Genomic DNA, 18,244 nt, shown 5'->3' with positions numbered 1-18,244 from the left:
ACCTAGAATAAATTAGCGGCCAATAGCATAGCACCCTACTAGACTACTAGTACTAGCAAGCAATTGAGCTTTGAGCTTTCAACTTTGCCTTTTGCTTTCGTCAATATACATAATGTGCTAAATAAAATAAAAGTGGAGAAACAACAATGCATGTGTATTTCATTATAGACGTAAAAGAAAAAAATTGTCTCCCTTTTACATTTAAAAAAAAGATCACACACTTGATAGACATCATTAAGCCTAGTAAACCTGTAACCATCAACAAGCTCCCACCACCAATATTCTGACTGTATTATTACCTGCAAACAACAAAGACCCAAACCATTTAATAAAGCCTCACATGTTTCCAGTTCAACTCTCTATGTTACCATAAGGTACCAACCAGGAGCCTAAAATATATACTATGAACGAGACGAGAGGCACATGACATGACAAAAAAGGAAAGGAAAAATTACAAACCAGGAAGTTGACCATGACATGCTCAATGTGGTAGCATAGCATCCTCTCAACATTTTCTAAACGATAAGTTCATCTTCAAGATAGTTATATTCAAAAGTAAACTCGGTTTTGATCCTTTGACACCTGTACCATATCAAAACATCACATATAACCATCGTTAAATCATTATGTAATTGGAAAAGAGATATTATATCATCAAAGGAAACAAAAATGTCAAGCATAAGCGTGCCTCCCAAATTAAGTGATTGTTTCACTATTCACATGTGTGTTGTTTGGGACGATGTGTGTGCATATGCGTTGTGCATGCAGATGCCCGCATACATGCCAGGAGGATGAGCACCACTCCCTCATGCAAGCCAAGCCCCAAAGCCACAAAAATGTAAATAGATAAAAGATAATGACTGTCAATCATCAAAGCATCAAAGAGCCAAACTGGGAGAAAATTGAAGCAAATTTTACATCGAAGAGACTCTCCCTACGCTAGATGTAGAGAAAATAACAGCAACCACATGCCTCATAAATGATCTCTCCAATAATAAAATCTTGCTCCTCTTACTCAAATATTTTGAGGCAAAGGGAGGTAGAGTATCTCCACAAGTTGAAATATACATAAGAGCATCCAAATGAAAACTTGCACCTTAGACTCCACATAAGAACAAGTAGTACGAAGAAACACAGAAACTTGAACTTGAAACTTAAGGATCAATAAAATCATACCATCCATGTTGTAGATCATCATTTGCGATATGGAAGTCAAAGTACACATATGTCCCCTGTTCATATTCATCAGTGGCAACTTTTGGCTCCTCGTGTCGTTGAAACCAAGTGTTATATTTCCTGTGGTATCTCCAAGATTGCTTCTTCAACTCTTTGGCCGCCAAATATTGCTGATAAGTGTTCTGCATACAGTAATGCACTTGAGAACAAGTTCATACTTCATAGTGAATGTATCAAAGGACAGCATCGAATGTAAATGAACTTATAAGAAGTACCTGCTGATAGTAAAATGCAAAGAACAGGGTATCAGTGCCGTATGGTTCAAGACCCAAACGTTCCCAGAAGGCAGGATTGTTAACAATAGGTGCTTGTGCTTGGGGGTAGCTAGGAGGAGTTATTGCAGGGTGCCTCTGTAGATGGCAAAAGGAAGGAAGATAGGTATTGAAGAAAAAAATTAAGATTCATGCGCAATAAAAAGGAAATTAAATAGTAAAGATAATTGGGTCCATACTGGAGTGTAGCTCCTTGCACGTTCCGAGTCTTTGGGTTGTGGAAGTTTGTAATAAGCAGCCTCAAGCATCTGCAAATTATACAACTGATCATGCGTTCCCCCAGAATTAGGAGTTGATCCAGATAGGTTATCACCAATTGCACCAAGGTCAGAAACACTTCTTCGGCCAATAACACCAAGACTACTAGAAGGTTGATTGGGCTGTAAAGGTTGCCCAGGAGAGAGATCGATATCTCGTGGTACTTGAGCAGGCTCTGTCGAAGAGCCAGAAACTCCAGCCTACAAAACACAAAGATTTTACAAGTCACATTCACCATCCATTCTTCTCCAAATAAATCAGCGTGTCCATGATGCACACTGCAATCATCTTACAGAAAAAATATGATTTACACAAATCAGGAGCAAAACAATGGCCCGATAAAAGAAAAAAGACACCACCAGAGACTCTGATATAATATATGTTCCCAAATGTATTAAATAAATAATATGGGCCCTAAGATTAGACATATCAAGTAAACAATTATATTTAAACACATTATGAGGATTATATTTGAATACAAGTATTGATATTGATTGACCACAATGAAAAGCATGGAATAGTACGTAGAGAAATGCAGAGAGTTATGGAGAACATAACATCTGTAACTCAACTAAATTAGCCTAAAGACTTGTATAAATATATCGAATTATCATCATTATTATTGGTAATTTATTATATTTAAGGCATTTTGGAATAAATTAAGTTTGACACAACTTTTTATGCCTATCGTTGTATAGATTCTACTTAGGCAGGCAGTACATATAGAGTAGCCACCATGTTCATCTTACCCTGTCTATCCATTGTTTAACAGAATCATATAATAAATTTTGATAACAATTAACTACCTGACCTATGCAAGAATAATGTATAACTAGTAAAAAATTATATAGTCGGCAAGGACTCATAATATAGTAATCAAGAAAACTATTCCACATACCAAAGAATCAATTGCATATGAGGCTTTCAAATCATCCTCATTAATTAGATTCTTTACAAGCCCAGAAACCGGAGTAGAGTCTGCAGTTGAATCATCAGGTGCATTTTGTTGTTGCTGCTGGTCCTCAACTTTTGGATGACCAACATCTGCATCGCATAAAACAGGAGATTATTCAGTTTCGATCATATTGCACCCACGTACACAGGGCTGCTCAATACAGTCCACTATTTGTTAAATCCGAACCCAAGTGTTTGAGTAGTGGGAGTTTGGACAGTAAACTTTCACTCTTTGTTGGTTATGGAATTCTTATTATTTCGGAAGACGTACTTTGCACTTTCTGCATTCAATTCAGAGTTTCAATTCTTGGTGGAAGAAATCAAAGTGTCCTCATGACGAAATAGCGCCAGTAAATAAAATGAAAATATTTTAACAATAGCGTGAACTGAATAAAGATGGAGATTACCAGCTTCTTTTGGTCCACTCGACATCAATGCCTGTTGGTTAGATTGTTGATGGATAGAATTTAGCTGCTGCTGTAAGGTGGTAGGTGCAACAGTACCAAGACCTGGGGCTTGTACCCCTAGTCCAAGGCCAGCTTGAGAAGATACAGATGAGTTCGGAGAATTAAACTGCACATATGATCAAATCTCATGTAAAACAATTATTTTGCAACTATTGTTTTTGTTTTTTGCTTTTGATACCCAGAAATCCACCAATCCGCTTAGCGGACATAGCTTTTAAACTGGGGCCGCCCCTACAATCTTTGGAAGGCAGGAAACACTAACAAATAGCTAGACAGGCACCTTTTGGGGTTTCAAACCTCAGTCCACATGGGAGCAAACCATGGGCCTAAAACTAACCCCCAGGTTGGTCTTTTGCACCAAATAAACATATCTTATTCAGTAATAGAAAATAGATGTTGCTAATTGGATCAGCAAACAAAGTGCGACCAAAGGGATGTTTCTGGAAATAAAAAAACATAAACCTGTTTCCATGAAAGTATGATATAAATTAAGATCAATAAAATACAGTAATTGCTCTTTTTCAAATATTGAATTTGTCCACAAGAGGTTCGCGGAATCAGAAGAAAACAGAAGCTAAAAGTGAAATCTGCCAAAAAAATAAAAAAATACCTGTTGTAAGAGTGGATTTTGCTGCTGTCCAGAAAATTGCTTATGATTTCCACCAGCAAGAGGAGGCATGCCGAGAATGGTACTGTGACCTTGCTGCACTTGTTGGAGCCGCTGCAAAAATTTCTCCCTCTGATCAGGTGCTATTTCAGTTCTTCCACGAAACAACCCCTGATAATTGGTAAGTTCAATTAAAATAGCACCACACGGATCTGGTCAACAAAATTTCTTTCCTATGATTCAGTCAAATAAAGAAGATATATAATGGCAAAGCAGCAATACACAAACATATATTGAATTCTACAAATGGTAGACATGCAAGGAGCTAATTAATCTAGCATTAGACATTGCATCCATATGAGCATAAAAGCGGCAGAGAGAGAGGGGAAAAGCTTATTAGTGGAAAATAACATACCGCTTCGTTCTGGTTTTGGAAGGAACTTCCAGGCCTCCATTGCATGCTAGAGACCATAGAAGGAGAAAATGCTCTGCCAGGAATAGCAGCAGCCTCACCAGCATTACCAGAATCAACTGGAATACTTCCATCACTAGCCTTGGCAGCTTGAGGCAAGATCAATCTGTTACTTAGAGGGGAAACAAGAGGCTGCGCTACGCTACTACTCCCAATTCTCTCATCAGCTCCCAATATATTTCTCTTTGTCACATCAGAAACCGAAGGAGCTGCACTAAGGGTACTATTACTAGGAGCTACATTGCTAGAACTAAGAGGGATACTAGATGGAATCTGTGCAGAGAGGCCACCTCTACCAATGCCCCTCACAAGCCCAGCATCAGAAAGAGATGGCGATGGTCTACGGCCTGGGAAGCTTGCTAATTCTTCTTCCTTCACAGAAGCGGACAGACTTACAGGAGATGAAGAATTAGAAGCTCCTGCATTCTCTGTGACACCACGAACAGCAATTGAACCTGGAACGGCTGAAACACTTGGCGCACCAGGCAGATTGTGAGATGAAACACTCACAGAGAGAGGACTTGCATGACCCCCAACTGGTGTTGATGCAGGAGAAGAAGCAAGTGCACTACTTTTAGGAGGTGGAGTCCTAGGAATATTATCAACATTACTGTCCTGGGAAACTGTATCTTCAACTGGCTCTTGTACAGAAGTACTCTGCTGAGTAGTGGAAGTAGCTGCGGCCTTGGAAAAAAAAAAAAATTAACCCTTAGTACAGCAGCATCAATTGAGATAAAACATCTTACAGAAAGAAAGCAGAGGTCATCAACATATCCACAAGTTCTAAAAGATTCTACTGAGGAAACCAGAAGGCAAAGAGACTAGGTTTTAGGGTTCAATTTAAACTTCCTACAAACCAAAGATAACTTAAATTGATTACCAAATTTGATATAAAATCTACTAAAAACGAATGAAAATAAATAAATTAACAATTAGATAAATCTTTCATGTTTAGTGTTCTATATCAGCAAGCAAAATGACACTTTATATTAGAAGTGAACCTAATTCCATTAACGATCACCTTAAGTACATGCTAGTCAATCAACTGCACAGTCATTTTTATAGGCAAACACAAGTCCATCTTTGATCAACAACAGATGACCGTGCTCCACCAACTATTGACCCCATCCTCTGAGACAAGGATGACACCATGTGATAAAGGTAGCAAAATGTCTACCACAAACACATCTCAACAGCATTCTGCACCATTACACAACTTAAGGATGCAATTTTTTTTTAAATACAAAATTAAATATGTGAATTTCAGCTTCTTCAACAGAACCCATACAGCTTCAACTCCTCAACACCCTACTCATTACAATAACATTGACTCAAGATTCTGAGGACGTACAGGCATTGGAGATGCGGATACTGCCAAAGAAGTCTTCAAGCCAAGCACTGGTGCACCCTGCCCCCCAAAAAAAGGAAAAATTAAACTGGGTTTTTACGTGCTCATTAATCCTTCGATCTTAGTATATTAAGAAATCAATGACACCTGATGCCAGGAAAAAGATCATGCAATCCAGATCACAAAAGCAACAAAATTCATAAGCAAACAATTGATTTGTACAGTTAAAGAAACAACTGGGAATAGGCTTAAATTAGTCAACCACAAGTCGCAACTAAGAACTCAGTTAACAGAGGATGAGTCAACTTGGCATCTGAACTTAACTACTAATGAGAACCTCTATTAGCGTGGAATATAGAAGCCATCTAGTCTCCAGTTTTCTTACACGTCAGGAAAACTTGTATAAAATGAATGACAACACTGAAGTGTAGAAACTATGGTTATCTGAGTGGAGTGCAAGATCCAAAATTAACTTTCCACAAACCACCAAACAGAAATCTCTGCTGGCATTGCAGAGTTTTGCAATCAATTTCGAGTAATTTGACTCTTCTCTATACTTCATAAAACAACATGAGCAAACTCTTATATATGATGCCCATAAAAAAAGGCAGTTGGTCAACAATTTCCTGTTTCCACATATCCATTTCAACTGACAAGAGACCTTTCTGAAAAAACTTATAATAAAAAAAACTACAAACTCCAACTGAACATAAGAACCTTAAATAAAAACTGCATAAAGAAAAATTACCTTGACAAGACCAGGAGGGACGATAGTAACCAGATCTTCAAGCGACTCCACTTTGTCCAATGGTAAGGTGTTGTAAAGCTCATCAACTTCACTAAATTCATCAAAATCCTCCTAAAAATAACATTTTAAAAAAAGTCTGATATAGGTAATGTGAAGTACATACATAAGCATGGCGGAGAATGCCATATAAGAATTTTTTTAAGAGATGCTGAAGAAACAAAGGTAAAATGTAAATCACCACAAACCTGATTGCGTTCAACATAGTCTTCCAAGAAGTCTTTGACATCATTGACCTGCTCAGGACTCAGTTCATCATTATCCAATAGCCTCAGGATCAGTTCTAACTTCATTATGTGAGCCTTATGCCGAGTAATAGATGTCTCTAGATGGGTCTGCCAGAACAAAGAAACAATGTCAAAGTATGCTGAAAACCCCAACATTTTCTATTGGTGTGCTTTTCTTTCTCCTACCAGTCTGGGTGGTCTGCCCTTCCCTTTCCTGAAAGATAGGCCTTCAATCTCAGCTTCAAAGCTGTCAATCTGAGATTCCAACTCCCCAACCTTCTCAACACAATTGAACACAAAAGTATTAACTGAATGATAATTTACAATTTCAACTTTTAAATTTGACCGCATAAAATGTGATTGCAAGACCATTATTTGCAAGTTATAATGAAACAACATACAATTGGGAGTTAAACAATAATTGAACCAAAATAGAACAACATTACAATAAGCTCAATTAGTGGCACCAGGCACCAATTTCAACTATCAGCCTATTAAAGAACTCTACTTTTAAAACACCACAACACATGGAAGAAACACAACCATTCAACAGTATTACCACATAATTAAACATATAACAGACACAAGCCAAACATGAAGCAGGGATGATTAAACCAAAAATGCAGCAGACACGTCTTAAAACATATTGCTTTCTCTACTCATGCGCTTTCTAAGGTACATAAATCGGTAAAAATAGACCTTAAGCAAAAGTGTTTCACATACCACATTGTTTATCCAATCCCTTGTCTCAGACTTGGCCTTCTCCCTCGGATCCTATCATTAAGAAGAATGACAATTAGATAACAACTACTAAATAAATTCTCATAAGGATAAAAGGGCTACACTGTATAAGCTATAACAAGTACAATAATGATGATGATGATGATTATTATTATTATGACTACTATTATTAATATTCCTCTCATCATTATATCCATTATGATTATTATTAGTATTACACTAAAACTACAAGAAATCAGAGTATGCACCGCTCATTATAAACAAGAAGCATGAAGAATAACTAAAATTACATTCCAGAAAACAAGATCAACAAATGCAATGAGGAAATAAGCATTGCCACAACGACATGATCAACCCAAAAAAAAAAAGGAATCGATTAAAAATGAGGTGGGAAGAGAAGGAAATGCAAAGGAGTGGCAATTACGGTTTTAGGTTGTTGGCCCAAGCCTTCTTTAGAAAATGCTTTTGTTTTGGTCTCCTTTTCACAAATCTTAAACCTTTCCATTTCACGCTCGATAAGCTTGCGAGCATCCACCAGAGCCTGCTCATAAGAGGCACTGACCTACGTCAACATGTATCAAAATGAATTAATTGTCATGTCCAAAATGATCAAGTACAAGGTAGAAAAGAATTCATAATTGCATATTGAACATATTTCACACAACTAGAAAGAGAAAGACCTTCTTATCCTTGATTTCACTGGATTGAATCCAAGTCTTGATTTGGTCCCTGTACCTCTGGAGCTTCTTAATCTCCTTCTTTAGGTCCGCCTCAAACTTTTCCTTCTGGTTCGCATTGTCCGTATCATAAACCTAATCACATTGCACAGAACCCATTAGTCATTTATCAGCTCTGGTTTGCGTTGTCTAAGCAAAAAAACGAGGCACAAACCTTGTTCCATATGCTATCGAAGACATCCACGCCTTCTTGGACCTTCTTGAGAACGCGGTCGATCTCGCCCTGAAGTTTTCGACTCGCCCCCATCCTTTAATTCCCCAATCGAATCGAATCGAAACGAATCGAAAAAATTTAATTGCAATACCGTAGGGTTAGGGTTTTGATTGCTTGCGTGCTCGCTGCGCTCAAACAAGAACAGCAGGATCAATCTATCTATTTTATTTCTTTTCTTTTTCTTCGGTCACAAAGCGTATCGAGTCATTTTTACTTTTTTATGTTGTTGGATTGAGTCATTTTCACTTGCGGCGTAAAGTTAAACCGTATTTTCCAACCAAAAGAACCGTATTTAAAAAATTAAAAAAAATAAAAACTGTACTTATTTATTTATGCCATTTTTGTTTGGGCCTGAGCCTGACTTGTTCAGGGACGGCTCTTTGCCTCATCTGAATCGGGCCTCTAATTTTGGGCTGGGCAACCAAGGAAAACCGGGGGGAAAACGACACCGTATAAGTAATGGAATGCTCACTCTCACCACAGTCGGTAATTTCGGACTGACGGATTGCTGAAACTGACGGTAGCTCCTCCAGCAGATAAGAGGCTATTAGAGATAGAGAGACAGAGAGAGAGAGAGAGAGAAGATGGGAGGGTGTTTTCCGGCGCCGGCGGTTATCTCCGGTGCAGCGAGCTCGACAATGACTCAAATTGTTTTAGGGAGCAGAAGAAAGAAAGATCCTTTTGAATTCTCAGTCTGCTCCTCAACCTCAACTTGCTTTGCCTTGTTAATCCATAAGGAACATAACCAGCAAAGCCAAATTCAAAGACAAAGACAAAGACGAAGAGAATGCGTTTGGTTTTCAGAAAGAAGCAAATGGAAAGGTGGACGTAGTGTGGGAGTTGCTTTACAAGTACAACAGCAACAATGCACGTACGAAAGCAGAGAGGACAAGGAGTGGGTGGTCGTCAATTTTTACCATTTTGTGTTCATCAAAGACGCAGAGGCAGAGGTGGCCAAGCATCTCTCTTTCTTAGAGGGTCGTGACATACGTGGGCGGATTTATGTGAATCAACAAGGGATAAATGCACAGGTATGTATTTTGGTCTTGGTATAAATAAACTATAATGATATTGCTTTGGTTTCCTTTTGTAATCAATCGTTTGTATGAATTCTTATGTGCAGTACAGTGGACCGTCAAGAGATGCGCTTGCATATGTTGAATGGTTAAGAGGGGATGAGAGATTTTCCGACATTCTTGTGCAGATTTCTGCAGCACTGGATGGGCATGCCTTTCCAAAACTCAAGTTACGCTATAAGCCTTCACTGGTTCAGGCAAGCTCCAATCGCTTTCTCTTCTTCTTCTTCTTCTTTTTCTTCTACACCTTGTGCTTTTAAATCCTTTCCATTCGCTTTTAAACTTTTTCTTTTTTTCCTTCTTGACTTTTGAATTAATTACAATTTATGTGAGTGAGCTAATGTCTACATCTATTTTCTTTTCACCCCCACGTTCAGTTAGAAGGAGGTATTTCGCATCTTCCTTTGCTGGACCCTTCAATGCGAGCAACACCTCTTACGCCATCCGAATGGCGGAAAAGATTGGAAGCAGCCAATACAACTAGTGAAGCATCAAATAAGGATCTTAAAACGAACCAAATTTTATTGGATGTGAGAAACGGTATTTACTTCCCAGCCTTTTCAATTAAATGATTTTTCCTCATATGCTTTAATCTGGAAATTCTTTTCGATTTTGTATTCATGATGGATGGAACAATGCTGTGAATCATATACATTTATGCTTGACTGTACATTTGAATGGCCTTGATAGCTAACTTTGTTTAACATTGGTAGTTTATATAGCACTTCTTATGTTGTTTGACATGTTGCCCTTGTTCATGTTTCTGATGTATGTTTAACTGTACGTGCAATTCCTGTTATTTCTGTAGCCTCTATATAATTTACAGCAATCATGTTCATAATTTCAGCCATAGGAAGTGTGAAGATTTTGTCGCTGTTTGTTATCAGGTTATGAGTGGGATATTGGTCATTTTAATGGGGCTCGACGACCCGATGTGGACTGCTTTAGGAGCACTTCTTTTGGGTTATCCCAGCCAGAGGTTTGGCCTTATACACTATATTACCAATTGGTGTATTTGGAGCTGTAACTTTTGCTATGTGACTTTTAGTTCAATAACATGCTACATGCGGAGACATTCTGTTTGTAGCCAAATTGTGATGGCTGGAGTAGTGTTGTTTTAGCCAAAAAACTGTGTAGAAGCATAATTAATAGAGAAAGATCAAGGACTTATTGCTGGCTGAATTGGCAGCCAAAAGGTGTAAATGGTTTGATATAAAGTTCCGATGCGCCTCCATCTTAGTCTTAGTATGTCTTTCTCCCATCATTTGATGAAGGTCTTTTCCTTGTTATGGGGATTTTAAGATCAGGCAGAATTATAGGTATAAAATTTGTAGCCAAGCAACCCATTTTTGTAGCCGTCTTGTCGTTTTCTTACTTCCTCTGCTGTACATAAGTATGTCAGCATGAATGTTGCAGCCTCTACTTTTTTATATTTATTTATCAGTCCACAGGAATACGAACATTTAGGCATTATTATGTTATGAAAGACACAAGAAACTTCAATTTCTGGTGATGGATGTGAACATACTACTTTCTGTCTCTGTTTCAGGTCATTGCTGCAGATCCGTTAGAAAATGTTGATAAAGAAAAAACAGATATATTGATGTATTGCACTGGAGGTATCCGCTGTGATGTATATTCTACAATTTTAAGGTAACACAGCATTTTTTCTACAACCTGTTTTCCTTTACGCAGACCAACCAGGTTAAATTGTACTTGTTTCCGATGCACAATTGAAAAAGTTGTGTGTGTGTGTGTTTTCATTTCTTACTGTCAGTGAATATCACCTGCATTACAACAGCTAGTGAATAACATTCAAATCTTTGTATTAGCGTGATCAATTCAAAGGCCTGCGTATTGGTCTAGTCATGGTCGCTACTTTTCCCATCTGGTACCTTTCCGAATCAAGCACTCACCACAGATTTGCTTTGTTAAAGAGTCACCCATTCAACTGCACTGCACTGCATGATTAATGAAAAAAGTTGTGAGGGAAGGATAATGTTGCAATGTTGGAAGTAGCTCTTTTTAAATTTTCTTATTTTGGCCATTTATAGGTCTAATTTAATTTCATGTGGCAGACAACAGGGCTTTCAAAACTTATACACCTTAAAGGGTGGTGTTTCTCATTATCTGGAGAATGAAGGTCCTGCCCAATGGGTTGGGAATTTGTTTGTATTTGACTCTCGTCTCTCTCTCCCACCGCCTGCCTACAAGCCTGAAGCCATAGCTAAACCAAACAGGCATGAAGTTTCCGAGAACAATACATTTGCTCAATGCTATATATGCGGTTTACAAGTCTCTGAGTTAAGACATAGAAACTGTGCAAATCTTGACTGCAACCTGCTCTATCTGTAAGTTCCTTTTGCCAGCTATTCTTTCTCCCAAAATTTGGAAAGCCAATTTCTGTCCAGAGAAGCCGTTTGGGCTTGGGTGTTGGAGTCTGTCTGTCTACTACTACTAGTTGAAGACTGAATGCTCACTTACATAAGCACCTTTCTGTTTCAGATGCTGTATGAACTGTGTGAAGGATTTAAGAGGATGCTGCCGTTTGGAGTGCACAGGTGCTCCTCGACTTAGACCTGTTCTTCCTGGGTTCCAGAGATATAAAAAGTGGCACATATATCGAGATACAATCTCACAAAGCAAGTTGATAGCTTGATCAGACTCTCAAATCCCTTGAGGCGGAAACTACATATTCATCATCATCACTTATCCAAATCAGTGCATCTTGTTTGTGCTTCCCTTTGACTTGTTGCAAATTGCAATGCAAGGTGGAGATGTTCCTTGAATTTCCCTTCTATTTTCTTTTCTAGGCTAGCAAATTGCAATATTCAGCTTGCAGCCTTCTCTCTCAATCTCTGCAATCTACATCAGCCTATTATAGGAAAAGACAGATGCCAAACGAAACGAGACCAGGACCTGAATCATCTAGGCAGAAGAATAATTCAGAGCTCCTGGTGCTTTGCTTGTATTGTATACCATTTTTGTTCTTTTTTATGGAATTATGTTCCCTAAATCTTGAAGGGAACTGGCATATTCAAATACTGTAATGTCAACAGTAAGTGTGACATTATCTCATAGCTGAGACAAAAAATTTATGTCCAGGTACCAACGATGTGCAGGCTCGGTGTTAATGCCCAACTGTTTTCATGCCAGGACTTGCATACATTCTGAGATATTTTTCTTTGGCTCCTTTGTCAATTGTATTTTTAAAAGTTGAATATAGTAATATTAAGAGTAGGTACATACAATGCCTACTCTCTTGTCTCCACAGCGATTTTCATTTTATAAACAATGAGAAAAAACTAAAACAAATCTCCATGGAGAACGATCGATTCTGAATTCATATGCTTTGGATCATCAACCAACTAAACGAATGGCTGCGGACTTTGCATTCATGCGTAGACTAGATCAAGAGCCAAAATTTAACAGCTTGTGACTACGTGGCAGTGCGAGTACAATTATAAATGGATCCATTCATGCCTAAATAATATGACAAGGTAAGGTAAAAACAAACAAGAAGATTCAGAGCAACAACAAAATAGGCAACCACAAGATGCAGCGACGCCCCGCTAATAGAACATATTCAAGGGTACGGTAAGCATGGAGCAATCCTTGAATTAAAAGTACAGAACTGAGTACGTTTGGTCAATTATGCAATGGCAGTCTCTAAATAAGAATTCCTGCAAACTCAGCAACTCCACCATGCCGTTCCTGCCATCAATTAAATCAAAAACATGTTAGGAGACAAATGAGCAGCTCACTGTACTCATGCACGAGCACATACTTCTGGAAGGCAACAAAGAGGGTATGAGACAATTTAGTAACTTGCAACAAAAACAATAAGGAACAAGATGCAACATGATATTGATGTAGGAACATGTCAGGTAAGGTAACATTAAGATCTTTTCAACAACCCTACCAAAACAAGTTCTAACTTTTAACTAGGTTCAGCTGATACTAGATGCTGCAAATTTCTACGAACTTGTACAAATTAGAAAAAAGTTGTAGTGGGAATGGGTGTAAGGCAGGATGAGGTGCATGATTGATAGTGATAATAGCCCTCATTACAAATTAAGGGTCAGTTGGTGAGACCTCTAAGCAGAAGATAGGCGGCAGAGCACATGAGCAAATATTATACGCCATGCATATCATGATTATTCTATTGGTACAAAAAAAGATAGAAGCATGTAACAATTCAGGAACATTAAAGAGAAAAATGGTTATTTCAAGTGACCAACTTACATAGGTGAGAAGGAAATGTGGATCATTTGTTATGGTAATAAACAATAAGCCGTAGTATACAAAGGGGACAGAGTTCCAAACAAAACAAACATTGATCATTCAATTCAAATTCAAAGAAACCAGTAGCAGCTTAAAATAAATGACAATAAAAAGAAACAAATTTCTAACACACAATGAAGCATAATTTCAATAAAACATTAAGAAATACAGAAAGCACATCCCTACCCTAATAATAAATAATTATAAATACAAAGAATCGAACGAGTAAAAGAAGAAGAAGGGGACGGACCTGGGAATTGGGGAAGAAGAAGAAGAATTGGAAACCGATATGTGTGAAATTGATATCTATTTACAGTAGCGGTCGGCTTTCTTCTTGACACGGTCGTCAAGAGCGTCCTCGATGGACTTGTGTGCGACAGATTTGGGATCGTAACCGAACTTCTTGGCCTCGACGGGGAAGAGTTGATCGTACTTCATGCGCTTCGCCGCGTCAATGGTGTAAGCCTCCGGTCCTCCGGCTGCTGCTTCTGCGCCTGCGTCCTCAGGCACCACATCAAGGTCGGTGGGCCCAGTAGAGTTAGGGCCATCGTCGTTAGGATTAAGCTGCTGCTTCTTCTTTTTCTTCTTGTTCTTCTTCTTGTCGATGGCTTTGCTGCGAGTGGCCACACTTCCATCTTTGAAGGTCAGCCTGCCTGCTTTCACTCTCTCGAACGGATCTGACATCCCTTCTTTTGTAATCTTTGATTTGCCCTCTTCTTCTTCTGAGTTATTCACGAGTCACTATCCTCCCTCACTCCCTGTTTTCAATTTTCCTTTTCCTCTTTCTCTCTCAAGTTTCTTGGCTGGTCCTGGTTTGATGCCCAAATCCCTAAATCCCAAATCCCTTCAAGTCAAGGGTTTTACCACGTGCATGTCACATGCTGATTATTTAAGGCCCAAACAAATACAACCCAGTGGAATAGACCAACCCAACATGAACATGGACTAATTCTTTTCGTTTAACTTAGGGAAAAATGTGCGGATAGATGGATGGACCTGGACCTAATTTCTTTTCAATTCATTTTAGATATATATGTACATTAATACGATATTGCCTAATGGTTGCCCAAATATTTATTCTCCCGAGTCACGTGGCTTTCAAAACTATATTCCGCGGTATGTATATATATATCAATGGGTAATGTTAGGCTTATTATATTTATATATCGCATTATTATTGTGTATCATTTTTCTAATAGAGGCAATAGGGATAGAGCTCACCAATACAATAGAATCAACCTCTATTATAGAGAAGTTGTACACAATTTGATATATAAATGCGGTGTGTCTAGTATTTTCTTATATCTATAACTAAAAAAAGAACGAGTCATTTCAAACGTAGGATTATATTTCCTTTGTTCATGTACGTGTGGTGTGGATATCCGTCTTCATGCATGCTCATATTGTGATTTAAAATACTAATATTGTCTTCCTTAAAATAAAAAAAAAACTAATATTGTCTAAAACAACTGGAATAAATCCTTATGTATTAGTTTGTTTTCGTTGTTTTCCGCCAAACAAAATAAAACAAACATACAACCAAAAAAGTTGTAAAATGACGTGATTGATTGATGAGCAAGGTGCCATTTCCACAGGTGGCATGGATGGGAGAGGGACTTGACAAAGCAATCCTTTTCTTCAACCTGAAATATGACAATATGTCAATATCAATTACAAAACGCAAGTTGATCCAATTGGTTACCAAGGAATATCAAATTAATGTTTTTGTTGGAACGTTATAAATAATGAAACATTGTAAAAGTGTTTTCGGAGGCATCACATGATTCTTTCTTGTATACAAGTTAGATGTATTCGAGGCAATTCAGTTATAAACAAAATACATATATATATTTATACACAAGACTTACCTGTAAATTATATGTTACAAAGCTCTACACATCGTAAGAATTTCGTCAATATTCCCTTCTCTTGTCACGAGTGCTTTCCAAGGCGTTGGAAGGAAGTACTTGGAAATCGAATAAAAAGTCAAACAGTAAAAGGGATCAAACCGTCTAGTTCTAGATTCTACAACAAAGTGCCAAAAAGAAAATAAAAAGAAACCAACCGCATGGTTCTATTCTAACTTCTAGTTCTAGAAGAAAATGCTTTAAAAATGAATTATTTTGCTTTCAATTTCATCACATGGCGTGGGGCCCGTGAGATCGTGGGGCCCCCACCCACGACATGAGGACCGACTCAAATGTAAAAGTCTCAAAAAGATAAGAAAAATAATTAATTAGGAATACCTGCAATTTTGTGGAACGGTCCATGAAGTCTGTGCCGTGGCGGCGGCGTTGGGAGGCAATGCCATGAACTTTCTCCAAACTTGAAGCAAAATTCTAAGATCATTGACTTTGTTATCGAGACCAACACAGCAATTCGCATGCATGGTACAAACTTTGTTAAAATCCTTACTGGGCTGACAGAAGCCACCGAAGTATTGGGTATCCAAGAACCTCATTTTCAATCCAATTTGGGAAATCGAGCGATCGGATTTGATCTTGTTTAGGACGTCCTGGTCATGCATCTTTGGATACGCCTTTCTGGAGAAGTACCAAAACTTATAGAACCAAATTGTGCGCTCATTGGACTTGACATAGGTAAATCCTCCGTTGGGAAAATTATTTATGCTGTAAGAATCACCCACGAAGAAATCACATGCGATTTGAAAATCCGCATCCGGATAGAATTGTGGGAAGGGATTCCGGAGCCACATGATATCAGTGTCCTGTGCATTGGATGATTGCGAAAGTAAGTGTCACGTATTTCACTCAACTTGAATCAGAAAAACACAAAATGGGGAGGGGACAGAGCTAGCATTCCTCAAAGGATATTAGAAGAAAAAAAAGGTTCTCACCGTAAAGACAAAGTTGTAGCCTTTGTCGAGAATTTTGGACATAAATTTGATCCGTCTCCACATCATTTGCAAGTAGTCGGAAGACATGAAAGATGCCTCGCTGGTGAAGTTGGCACCTTCAGTGTAGAGCTCGTAACAGTGAGGGTGTAAGGCTAAGCAAAGAGCATATGCTTTCTTGTCCAAGCAGATCACAACCAGATGGTTGAGCAGCCATTTTGTGTTGCTTCCGATGTGAAAGCTCTCCAGAAACAGATCAAATATGGAATTGGGTTCAGCCCAAGCATCGTTTAATGTAGTTACCAGAATGGTTCTGTCCTTCATGGATGCATTTTTCAGAACCGCATCCAATAGATGGTCGTTGCCCTGCAATTGCAATTTGCATCACCAAGTCAAGATCAAACCAGCAATGGCAAAGGATTGGATTTAATCATTTAACCCACCAACCACCTTGAAGAGTTGGTAGTGGAAGGAATTGCATAAGATAAGATGGGCAGGCCCCATGCCCAAGGGAGTAAAGGCCGCCCAGTGGACAGCCGGGCATACATGTGTAAAAGCATTATGTCTTTTTGAGTGAAATTTATTGGTTGAAGTTGAATTGAAAAAGCTAGCATCCACACACCAAAAAAGACAGAGGAAACAAACAACGATATAATCATATTTACTAAGAAGAGAGAACAGAAAAGAAAAGAATCCAAATGAAGCCCGCATTGATTGAATAAGAAAGGTGGGATGGCATGGAAATCCATGGATGGATCCAATGAAGATATTAGAATTTACAAAGGCTGGTTTAGTTTGGAATGAAATTACAGCAGCTTTGACCGGAAAAAGAATCCACCAGTGTGCGACTAGTATTTGATTGTCATGCTTGTGTGTATAATAATAATATTATGAATCTTCATCGTCACACAACGCAAGAAGTAAAAGTAAAAGTAAAAGTAGAGCAGAGCAGAGCATGCCGGTGTTGGGATTGGGATTATGACTCCCCCAGAAGAAAAATAAAAAAAGAATTGGGATCAAGACATGATCCAGAGGAGTTTGAATATTCGAATTTGATTGATGGCAGAAAAGAAGTTGACTTGCCTGAGAAGATGTGGTTCCGGTGTAGTCATACAAGGATATGGGGAGAAATCTGGAAGGAAAGACAGAATTGTAGAAAATAAAGCAAGCCACAGTCATCCCCACAAACAGCAGTGTCATCCGCACAATATTCTTCTTCTTCTTCGTCACCAATCCACTCCCACTCCCAATCCCGCCGCTGGATATTATTGCTTTCGTATTCTGATCAATACTACTAGTTGTATTATTGATAATAGTATTGGCCTTGCCGTTGCCGTCAACTTCAGGGTCATGGAAGACTCCTCCTCCTCCTTCGCCGCCGACCGGTGACTTATTCATTCTTACTTACTTGTGGTCGATGTCTCGTCTAGGATTATGATTTATGAACTGGAATCTGGATTGGCTAGCCTTCCTTCCTCTTTGTTTTTGCTAATTATGCATCCTTTATACGTTCAAGCCAACTACTCGTTGCCTGGCTAGAATCGCTAGCCTTCTCTGCCGGGCTGTCCGCTTTGTGTTTTTCCAAAGTCTCTCATAATATTACTTCATTTTTTTAAACCTAAAAACCTCTCTCATAAAATAAAATAAAATAAATCTACATATAAAATACCCCCGACACCCCTATTTTTTATT

General features: G+C 38.5%; 4 protein-coding genes across 10 annotated transcripts; 1 reads left to right on the top strand and 3 right to left on the bottom strand.

Moving 5' to 3' along the window:
- Positions 1-69: 69 nt before the first annotated feature.
- Positions 70-8,581, bottom strand: LOC103338875 (transcription regulator NOT2/NOT3/NOT5 family protein). 7 transcript variants are annotated; one of them, XR_016128560.1, is made up of 17 exons: positions 8,279-8,581; positions 8,068-8,199; positions 7,812-7,949; positions 7,370-7,420; positions 6,833-6,922; positions 6,608-6,754; positions 6,363-6,473; positions 5,618-5,674; positions 4,210-4,950; positions 3,798-3,965; positions 3,128-3,293; positions 2,665-2,810; positions 1,688-1,966; positions 1,452-1,586; positions 1,177-1,358; positions 460-582; positions 70-299 (listed from the first exon to the last, which is right to left on the bottom strand). XR_016128560.1 is itself a non-coding variant. In XM_089055869.1 (16 exons), the coding sequence occupies exons 1-16, from the start codon at positions 8,369-8,371 to the stop codon at positions 516-518; spliced, it is 2,703 nt and encodes a 900-aa protein (XP_088911995.1). In that variant the 5' UTR covers positions 8,372-8,576; the 3' UTR covers positions 458-515. The 7 variants fall into 7 exon arrangements, 1 of the variants encoding a protein (XP_088911995.1); XR_016128561.1 differs by having other exon boundaries at positions 7,812-7,928; positions 8,279-8,566; XR_016128564.1 differs by having other exon boundaries at positions 7,812-7,944; positions 8,279-8,547.
- A 236-nt stretch (positions 8,582-8,817) lies between these two features.
- Positions 8,818-12,555, top strand: LOC103338876 (Rhodanese/Cell cycle control phosphatase superfamily protein). The gene is made up of 7 exons (XM_008242143.3): positions 8,818-9,369; positions 9,462-9,611; positions 9,792-9,954; positions 10,302-10,393; positions 10,964-11,067; positions 11,493-11,765; positions 11,920-12,555. The coding sequence occupies exons 1-7, from the start codon at positions 8,923-8,925 to the stop codon at positions 12,071-12,073; spliced, it is 1,383 nt and encodes a 460-aa protein (XP_008240365.2). The 5' UTR covers positions 8,818-8,922; the 3' UTR covers positions 12,074-12,555.
- A 228-nt stretch (positions 12,556-12,783) lies between these two features.
- LOC103338877 (uncharacterized) lies at positions 12,784-14,530 on the bottom strand. The gene is made up of 2 exons (XM_008242144.3): positions 13,949-14,530; positions 12,784-13,128 (listed from the first exon to the last, which is right to left on the bottom strand). The coding sequence occupies exon 1, from the start codon at positions 14,380-14,382 to the stop codon at positions 14,005-14,007; it is 378 nt and encodes a 125-aa protein (XP_008240366.2). The 5' UTR covers positions 14,383-14,530; the 3' UTR covers positions 12,784-13,128; positions 13,949-14,004.
- Positions 14,531-15,154: 624 nt separating this feature from the next.
- On the bottom strand, positions 15,155-18,209 carry LOC103338878 (uncharacterized protein At4g15970-like). Its single transcript, XM_008242145.3, has 5 exons — positions 17,636-18,209; positions 16,556-16,918; positions 15,945-16,426; positions 15,567-15,664; positions 15,155-15,341 (listed from the first exon to the last, which is right to left on the bottom strand). The coding sequence occupies exons 1-4, from the start codon at positions 17,948-17,950 to the stop codon at positions 15,631-15,633; spliced, it is 1,194 nt and encodes a 397-aa protein (XP_008240367.2). The 5' UTR covers positions 17,951-18,209; the 3' UTR covers positions 15,155-15,341; positions 15,567-15,630.
- Between the last annotated feature and the right edge of the window lie 35 nt (positions 18,210-18,244).

This window comes from Prunus mume, linkage group LG7 (assembly GCF_029339155.1).
Source record: "Prunus mume cultivar Tortuosa linkage group LG7, ASM2933915v1, whole genome shotgun sequence".
Taxonomy (NCBI): Eukaryota; Viridiplantae; Streptophyta; class Magnoliopsida; order Rosales; family Rosaceae; genus Prunus; species Prunus mume.
The sequence above is the reverse complement of the archived record's forward strand: the minus strand, read 5'-3'. Positions and strand labels throughout refer to the sequence as shown.